The 9,739-nt window shown below is 42.4% G+C and overlaps 1 protein-coding gene across 1 annotated transcript; it reads right to left on the bottom strand.

Moving 5' to 3' along the window:
• Window positions 1–652: 652 nt before the first annotated feature.
• On the bottom strand, window positions 653–3,245 carry LOC138911672 (uncharacterized). The gene is made up of 6 exons (XM_070211049.1): window positions 3,191–3,245; window positions 2,502–3,049; window positions 1,799–2,418; window positions 1,505–1,701; window positions 874–1,427; window positions 653–820 (listed from the first exon to the last, which is right to left on the bottom strand). The coding sequence occupies exons 1-6, from the start codon at window positions 3,243–3,245 to the stop codon at window positions 653–655; spliced, it is 2,142 nt and encodes a 713-aa protein (XP_070067150.1).
• Window positions 3,246–9,739: the final 6,494 nt, after the last annotated feature.

Raw genomic sequence — 9,739 nt, forward strand, 5'->3', positions numbered from 1 at the left:
TTTTCATATAACTCTATTTCCACCGTTCGTTCCTATGGCAGCTATATGATATAGTGCTCCGATCTTAATATGACTTCGCCTATAAGTGAGGAGTATAGTAAAACTAATAAATGCCAAGATATCTTGAAAAACATAATGTATTTTCATATAACTTAATTTTCGACCGATTGCTCCAATGGCAGCTGTTGGCACCGAGACTCGTGCCAGGGCGCGTATTCGTCAGGGTCTTCTAGCGTCGAAAGAAACAACTCGATTCAATTCGAACGTCCGTGCAGTGTGTTAACAACTTTAATGTCAAGCTTAGCTAGCTTGACGGCGGGGCGAGTAATAATTCCATCGGCGGTTCGCACCACGGCACTTCGGACCTGGCTATCCTTTAAAAGGAGTCCAAGAGTTTCGCTTGGCACCGGCGTCCACTATTATGACGATGTCGTCGACTGATATTGGTTCGAGTGGCGGTTGAAACCATTTAGTACGTCTGGTGAGTGTAGGCAGATACTCGCGCAGCCATCTCTTCCAAAATTGGTCAGCTAATTGACTGGCGACTCGGAAGCCTCGTGCCAAGCTAGCTCCGCCTTGCTCCCGTAATTTTCTCTCACGCAATCCGCTTGAATGACCTATAAGAAAATGATTTGGAGTCAGGGCTTCGGACTCAGATGACCAAGGGAACATAAGTGAGTGGCCTTGAGTTGAGCACGCTTTCTACGCCAGCCAATGCTGCTCGTAGCACCTCCTTTCGTAACCCAGAGGCCGGCAGAATTTCCGACAGTATTGACTTTGTAGAGCGCACCATTCGTTCCCACGATCCTCCCATGTGATCCTGGCGGGATAAAGGTAAGCTCGAGTTCTGGGTACTGTTTCATCTTTTAATACTCTGCTAGCGCCTCTAAAATTTGTGCCATTGTCCGACAGCATGCGGCGGGGGCAGCAGCTTCTGGCCACGAACGACTTCAGAACGCATAAGTATGAGTCAGTTGAGAGCGACGTAGCTATATCTAGGTTAACGGCGCGCACCGTAAGGCATGTAAATAGCACGTCCCAGCGCTTCTCACGACGCCGTACGACAATGTTGTAGGGGCCGAAGTAATCCACTCCAGTAAATGTGAACGGTGGAGTATAGTGCGATAATCGTTCGATTGGCAGGTCGCCCATCCCTGGCGGCTTTGGGCGGGTGCGTCGTATGCGGCACGCTGGGCAGGTATTGGAAACTTCTCTCACCAAAGCTCGTAAGCCACAAGCCCAGTACCGCTGCCGCAGTTCATTTACGACGATTTCGTTGTGTAGGTGATGATATCTGCGGTGATGAAACTCAACCAGCAGATACGTCAATTGATGTCGTCTTGGCAGAATTATCGGGCGTTTTACGCAGACTTCAACTCCTTCTATATTGTCTATCCGTCCTTTAATACGTAGAATGCCCGAGTCATCTACATAAGGGGAGCACTTAAACAGCAAGCTTTTGCGATCGGCTAAGCGGCACCCGACCTTAAGCAGGTGATCTTACTATAAAACTCCTCTTCTTGACAAATCCGGATAAAAATCACATCCATTTCATTGCTTCTTTTAAGGAGCAGCGTCTTCTGCAGATCCAGTCCTCCGTCCAATCTGACCTTCTTAGTAATATTCCGTAGGGAATCCAGTACGCATAGCTGTACGGCTCTCAATTTTTCTAGCTTGCTGAAACGCTGCAGATCCGGCACGCTGCAGATCATGGTACAACATGTTTAATGCAGGGCCTATTTCCGATTGTGGCCACTGAGATTCTTCTAGATACAAAAATGGTGGTCCATTGAACCACCTGGTTGACCCATGAATTTCAGGCGTTTTAGTCCACTTCGTACCATCGTCTGCCACGTTTTGAGCCGATGGTACCCATCGCCAGCTGTCCACATCTGATTCTTCTAAAATCTCTCCTATCCGAAGGGCTACCAATTGCTGGAACTTTCGAGCATCGGAACGGATCCAGTAGAGCACATCCTTTGAATCTGTCCAGAATGTTCGCCTATGTATGCGTACCGACACTTCCTTTTGGATACATTTGGCCAGTCTCAGACCTAAGACCGCGGCCATCAGTTCCATTCGAGGTATGGACACGGGCTTTAGGGGTGCTACTCTCGTTTTCGAGGCGACCAAACAGCAATGTACTTGGCCATCAAGTTCAGCCCGCAAAAATACAACTGCGGCGTAAGCATTCATACTGGCGTCAACGAATGTATGCATCTGCGCAGCCTGGGTTCGGCTCACCCACTTCATGCACCGTGTAATGCGGACGGCATTCAAATTTGAAACTAGATCAAGCCAGTGCTGCCAATCGGCTTCGTCTTCGTTAGTGAGGTCGTCATCCCATCCGATATTGGATCGCCATATGTTCCGAAGGATGATCTTAGCGCGTATATTAAAGAATCCTAGCAGCCCGAGCTGGTCGAAAATAGTCATGATCAGAACACGTCTTTTAGTTGGGCGCTCCTTAGATGCCTTCGCAAGAAAGTTCGGCGTCCCACAAACGTCAACAGATCTTGTCCAGGTAGCCACCACAGGCCTAAGACCGTCTCTTGCGGTTCATCCTGAGCTCTGATACGCTTGTCCAACTCCTCACAGTCGTCTTCCAGCGCCTGTATAACTTGCTTAGAATTTGATGTCCAGCGGCGCATCTCGAAGCCGCCACTAGCATGAATCCTTTTTACAGTCGCAGCTAACTGTATCATTTCAGCTCCAGTATCCACCGACTGCAGCCAGTCGTCGACAAATGTGTTTTCGCAAATCGCCTTTACGGCATCCGGCTGCTCCGCTACAAACCGCTCGGCATTGCGATTCTTAACGTAATTTGCTAGAGCTGGCGAGCAGGATGCTCCAAACGTCATGACTTGCATAACGTATGTTTCCGGGAAGCGTGACGAATCTCCATCACGCCAGAGAAACTTAAGTGCCGGTTGGTCTGCTAGGCGCACCTTGACTTGATGAAACATTTCCCTTATGTCGTCGGATACTGCGATAGGACGCTCTCGGAAGCGTATTAGCACCCCCATCAAAGATGCTAGTGTATCTGAACCTTTCAACAAACAATCGTTCAGCGACATGCCACTAACTTAGGCAGTCGCATCCCAAACCAGGCGCGTCTTTTTCTTGTTCGGATTGGTGACTGTAAAGATAGGTTCTTCCTACCACGATGTACTGTTAGCTACTAACTCACTATCCTTCAACCGGCGCATATATCCCTTCTGTTTGTAATCGTGCATCGTTTTCATCATGAACTCTTTCAGTGGTCTTTTGACATCTTTGCCTCTAAACATTTCAGGCGCTTAACAGCCATCTGATAAGAGTCTGGCAGGTGCATGCGGTCGAACTTCCATAACAGGTCGGTCTGCCAGCGCTTTTCGTTTTCCAGATTGGTTGTTGTTTCCTCCATAATCTGCATCGAGCGTTCGTCCTCTTTGGATCTAAGCGAATGTGAGGAAACGCTCACACCTAGTGACTCAATTGAAAAATAGTTCTTCAGAGCTTCATCCATCTCACGCGCCGCACTGCACTGGCAAATATGTAGCAGCCGAGGCGTGGTGCTGTCTCCCACAATGGGGCGGCCATACACGGCCCATCCTAGTCTGCTTCGCGCTGCTACGACGTCGTCGTTTTCACCTTCTCGTATCTCCAAGGGTGCAGTTATTTTGGTATTGTCTAAACCAATGATTAGTTGAGCCTTGACGTTGTTATACGGCAGAATAGGAAGTCCAAGTTCGCTATTGCTCGCACGTTTTGTAAGGCATACTGTATTGCGTTATGTTCTGGAGCTGAAATGCTCACAGCCACGGACATCGACTCAGGTTCATTCTTGGTTATGTCCCCTGTCCATTTAAGACACAGCTGGGTCGCAGGACCATCTATTCCAGCTCGTCTGCAAGCGCTCTTTCTATTAACGTACACTCAGCTCCTTCATCCACTAATGCATATGCGCGCATGCTTTTTGATTTACTATAGTGCGTGATTGGAACATATCGAAACAGTGTCTTACTTGCGGAGCTGCCGTGAAACGTGAAACGTAACGGCAGACTCACTTGCCTTAATCCGGTGGTTGCTACCTTGGCCCGTGTGCTCGTCTTTACTACCACTCATGGTAGGCGTATGCAGCAGCACATGGTGCGTTGATTCGCAACCATCTACATGACACTTCTTCTTTGATTTACACTGTTGTGCACGATGACGTAGAAAGCAGCAAAAACAGAGCCTTGTTCCTTAACAAGTTCCAAGCGCTGATTTGTACCCATTGATCTGAAGACGTCGCAATCTGATAGACGGTGGTTACCGGCGCACTTCGCACATGAAACCCTCTCCTGTTCCTGTTGTGAACGTTGTTGCTGAGAACCCTCAGGGCTATCTACCGTGTTGAGCAAAAAAATTCGGTCACTAGTGGTTTTCGTGGAGCTTCTCTTTTCGTTATCAGCCAGTGGTGTCTCGTGGGGCGTGACCATAGTGGCGCACATTGCCACATTGAACAGCCAGTTATCAAAGGTGGCCAAACTGCTATCTTCATTCGACATTCGATGCCGGCCCCAATCCAATTTCATATTGCTGGGCATCTTAGCAACAAGCTCGTTCAGTAACGCGGTATCGTAAAGATATTCGTGCATACCAATGGCCGCTATCGTTGCGCAGTAGTTTTGGACAGCTAGGGCCAGTCGGATAACGGTGTTAAGTTGTCCGACTTTATTGCTGGTTCCTCTCGGAGCTTTTGCTGCAGAGCATCATGTACTATTTCAGAGCGGTCATACAACATTCGCAAAGTGCCTATAGCATACGGCACTGTAGCTGGGATCATAAGTTTTCCACGCACCGCATCCAGGGCTTGCCCTCTGAGGCACTTCTGAAGCCTGATGAGATTTTCCTCGTTGCTGAATCCACATCTCTCTGTAGATTGCTCATAATTGCTGATAAAGATCAACCATTCCTCTGGTTTGCCTGTAAAAATTGGTAAATCTTTGCTGATGACATGTCGCGCGCTGATTTGCGCAGGTGTCAGCGCTCCATTCCACGGCGTTTTACATTATTACAATGCACATTGTCAAATTGCTGCCGTGGCACGTGCTCAATCGATTTATTGAGCGCTCCCAGACCTATGTGGCCCATGTACGCGGCAGTACTGGGCTCCGTAGCCTGGTTAAACACCGCCGTATTTGCTTGATATGGCAAACTGAGGTGTACACTCCAATCAGCCGCAACCTGTTTCTGCTTGTAGATCACGTTCTGGTATCCCAAAGGGTCGAAAAGAGCTCCCACTTTCTCAGTTCTTTGCTGCATTGGTGTTGAACTTTCCTTTGGACCAGTAGCAGCGGACGACGTAGACGGACAGCCGCTATGAGTTTCTATGATTGCTGCCGCGCTACCTTTTTCTACACCGGCGACTTTATCTTATACTCCAGCAGGAACAGGCGATCCGTTAGCCTGTCCCGTTGACCATGCCGTTACAAGCGTTGCAGTTCCAAAGGGTTGAATACTACTTGTCGTCCTTCTCGCACTTGCAGTGAGTCTAGCTCTTGTACCACTTGTCTCTCTATAGGCAGCTAAGGTTGTGACTTTGCAAGTCGCTTGCTTCGCAGAAATCTCCGCCGTAGCAGAGAATCCCTCGGACACTCTCTGCTGCAGAGAATATTTCAGAATTTTTGCACCGAGACTCGTGCCGGGGCGCGTATTCGGCAGGGACTTCTAGCGTTGAAAGAAACAACTCGATTCAATTCGATTCGTACGAGGCGGTACGATATAATATAATTCGAACGCTGAAATCTTTATTATTCTTTCATTATTTAACAACCTATATTTTACATGATTATGAGACTTACATTCGTTCTCCGCACGCGCTTCTGTTCTCTTTCACTTATGCTCAGGTGCAAGCACAAAACGAAAATGAACCTCTAGAAAAATGCAGCTTGTGCAGCTGCGTGCGATCGACTTATCATGTAAAAACTAATTCTAACGGTGCGCCTCCAGTGTAAGCAGCTAGGGCTGCTTACAGACAAATGCGAAACCCAGTAGGACTTAGTCAACAGCTATTTTCACTTCGCCCCGTAACAGGCAGCTAAATGATATAGTGCTCCGATCTTACTAAGATTTTGCCTATATATGAGGAGTATAGCAAAACTAACAAATGCCGAGTTTTTAACAGATATCTTGCAAAACAAAATGTATTTACATACAACTTAACTTTCGACCGATTGTGCCAATGGCAGCTATATGATATAGTGCTCCGATCTTAATAGGATTTAGCCTATATATGAGGAGTATAGCAAAACTAACCAATGCCGAGTTTGTTCAAGATATCTTGAAAAACAAAATATTTTTACTACACAACTTAATTTCGACCGAGCGGTCCTATGGCAGCTATATGATATAGTGCTCCGATCTGAATAGGATATTACCTATCAATGAGGAGTATAGTCAAACAAATAAATGTCGAGATTGGTCAAGACATCTTGAAAAACAAAATGTTTTTCATATAACTCTATTTCCACCGATCGTTCCTATGGCAGCTATATGATATAGAGGTCCGATCTTAATAGGATATTGCCTATATGTGAGGAGAATAGTAACACTAATAAATGTCGAGTTTGGTCAAGATATCTTAAAATCCGATCGTTCTTATGGCACCTATATGATATAGTTCTCCGATCTTAATAAGATTTCGCCTATATGTGAGGAGTTAGTAAAACTAATAAATGCCCAGTTTGTTCAAGATATCTTGAAAAACAAAATGTTTTCTCATACAAGTTAATTTCCGACCGATTTTGCCTATATATGAGGAGTACAGTCAATAAACTTTGAGTTTGGTCAAGATATCTTGAGAAACGAAGTGTTTTTTCATACAACTTAATTTTCGATCGATCGTTACTATGGCAGCTATATGATCTAGTGCTCCGATCTTAAAAGGATTTCGCCTATATGTGAGGAGTATAGTAAAATTAACAAATGCCCAGTTTGTTCAAGATATCTTGAAAAACAAAATGTTTTCTCATACAACATCATTTTCGACCGATCGTTCCTATGGCAGGTAAATGATATAGTGCTCCGATCTTAATAGGATTTTGCCTATATTTGAGCAGTATAGCAAAACTAATAAATGTTGAGTTTGTTCACGATATCTTGAGAAACAAAGTGTTTTTTCATACAACTTAATTTTCGATCGATCGTTCCTATGGCAGCTATATGATCTAGTGGTCCGATCTTAATAGGATTTTGCCTATATATGAGGAGTATAGTAACACTAATAAATGTCGAGTTTGGTCAAGATATCTTAAAAAAGAAAATGTTTTTTCATACAATTTAATTTTCGACCGATCGTTCCTATGGCAGCTATATGATATAGTTCTCCGATCTTAATGGGATATTAGCTATATATGAGGAGTATAGCAAATCTAATAAAAACCTAGTTTGTTCAAGATATCTTGAAAACCAAATTGTTTTTCCATACAACAAAATTTTCGACCGATCGTTCCTAAGGCAGCTATATGATATAGTGCTCCGATCTTAATAGGATTTCGCCTATATATGAGGAGTATAGCAAAACTAATAAATGCCGATTTTGTTCAAGATATCTTGAGAAACAATATGTTTTTTCATACAACTAAATTTTCGACCGATCGGTCTTATGGCAGCTATATGATATAGTGCTCCGATCTTAATAGGATTTTGCCTATATATGAGGAGTATAGTAACACTAATAAATGTCGAGTTTCGCCAAGATATCTTGAGAAACAAAATGTTTTTTCATACAACTTAATTTTCGCCCTCTCGTTCCTATGGCAGTTCCTATTATTTCGCCTATATGTGAAGAGTATAGTGAAACTAATAAATGCCGAGTTTGGTCAAGATATCTTGAAAATCAAAATGTTTTTCATACAACTTAATTTTCCCCCGATCGTTCCTTCGGCAGCTATATAATATATTGCTCCGATCTTAATAGGATTTTGCCTATATGTGAGGAGTATAGTTAAACTAATTAATGCCGAGCTTGGTCAAGATATCTGGAAAAACAAAATGTTTTATTTTAACAACTTAATTTTCGTCCGATCGTTCCTATGGCAGGTATATGATATATTGCTCCCATCTTAATAGGATTTTGCCTATATATGAGGAGTATAGCAAAACTAATAAATGACGAGCTTAGTCACGATATCATGAAAATTAAAATGTTTTTTCATACAACTTAATTTTCGCCCTCTCGTTCCTATGGCAGCTAAATGGTTTAGTGGTCCGAACCTAATGTGATTTTGCCTATACATGAGAAGTATAGTCAAACCAATGAATGTCGATTTTGGTCATAATATCATGAAAACCAAAACGTTTTTTCATATAACTTAATTTTCGACCGATTGTTCCTATGACAGCTATATGATATAGGTTTCCGATCTTAATAGGACTTTGCCTATATATGAGGAGTATAGTAAAACTATTAAATGTCAAGTTTGGTTAAGATATCTTGAAAAACAAAATGTTTTATATACAACTTAATTTTGGACCGATCGTTCCTATGGCACCTATATGATATAGTTCTCCCATCCTTATAGGATTTCGCCTATATCTGAGAAGTATAGTAAAACTAATAAATGCCGAGTTTGTTCAAGATATCTTGAAAAACAAAATGTTTTTTCATACAACTTAATTTTCGCCCGCTCGTTCCTATGGCAGCTATATAATATATTGCTCCGATCTTCATAGGATTTTGCCTATATGTGAGGAGTATAGTCAAAGTAATAAATGCTGAGTTTGATCAATATATCTGGTAAAACAAAATGTTTTATTTTAACAACTTAATTTTAGTCCGTTCGTTCCTATGGCAGCTATATGGTTTAGTGGTCCGAACCTAATATGATTTTGCCTATACATGAGAAGTATAGTAAAACCAATGAATGTCGATTTTGGTCAACATATTTTGAAAACCGAAACGTTTTTTCAAACAACTTAATTTTCGACCGATCGTTCCTATGGCACCTATATGATATAGTTCTCCGATCCTTATAGGATTTCGCCTATATGTGAGGAGTATACTAAAACTAATAAATGCCTAGTTTGTTCAAGATATCTTGAAAAACAAAATTTTTTTTCATACAACATAATTTTCGACCGATCGTTCCTATGGCAGCTATATGATATAGTGCTCCGATCTTAATAGGATATAGCCTATATGTGAGGAGTATAGTATAACTAATAAATGCCCAGTTTGTTCAAGATATCTTCAAACATAAAATGTTTTTTAATACAACATAATTTTCGACCGATCGTTACAATGGCACCTATATGATATAGTTCTCCGATCTTAATAAGATTTCGCCTATATATGAGGAGTATAGTAACACTAATAAATGTAGAGTTTGGTCAAGATATCTTAAATAACAAAATGTTTTTTCATACAACTTAATTTTCGACCGCTCGGTCATATGGCAGCTATATGATATAGTGGTCCGATCTGAACATGATTTTGCCTATATGTGAGGAGTATAGTAAAACTAATAAATGCCGAGTTTGGTCAAGATATCTTGAAAAACAAAATGTTTTTTCATACAACAATTTTCGATCGATCGTTCCTACTGCAGCTATATGATATAGTACTCCGATCTTAATAGGATTTTGCCTATATATGAGGAGATAGCAAAACTAATAAATGTCGAGTTTGTTCAAGATATCTTGAGAACCAAAGGGTTTTTTCATACAACTTAATTTTCGACCGATCGTTCCTAAAGCAGCTATATGATATAGT

Source organism: Drosophila virilis, unplaced genomic scaffold, assembly GCF_030788295.1.
Source record: "Drosophila virilis strain 15010-1051.87 unplaced genomic scaffold, Dvir_AGI_RSII-ME tig00001898, whole genome shotgun sequence".
Classification (NCBI taxonomy): Eukaryota; Metazoa; Arthropoda; class Insecta; order Diptera; family Drosophilidae; genus Drosophila; species Drosophila virilis.

Bases quoted from the DNA above. Each gene is read 5' to 3' on its own strand.
- LOC138911672 (XM_070211049.1), bottom strand. From the start codon at position 3,245: ATGAAAACGATGCACGATTACAAACAGAAGGGATATATGCGCCGGTTG. The intron at 3,050-3,190 runs GTGAGTTAGTAG...GTTTGTTGAAAG, and splicing joins TATGCGCCGGTTGAAGGATA to GTTCAGATACACTAGCATCT. The intron at 1,702-1,798 runs GTGGTTCAATGG...CATGATCTGCAG, and splicing joins GAAATTCATGGGTCAACCAG to CGTGCCGGATCTGCAGCGTT.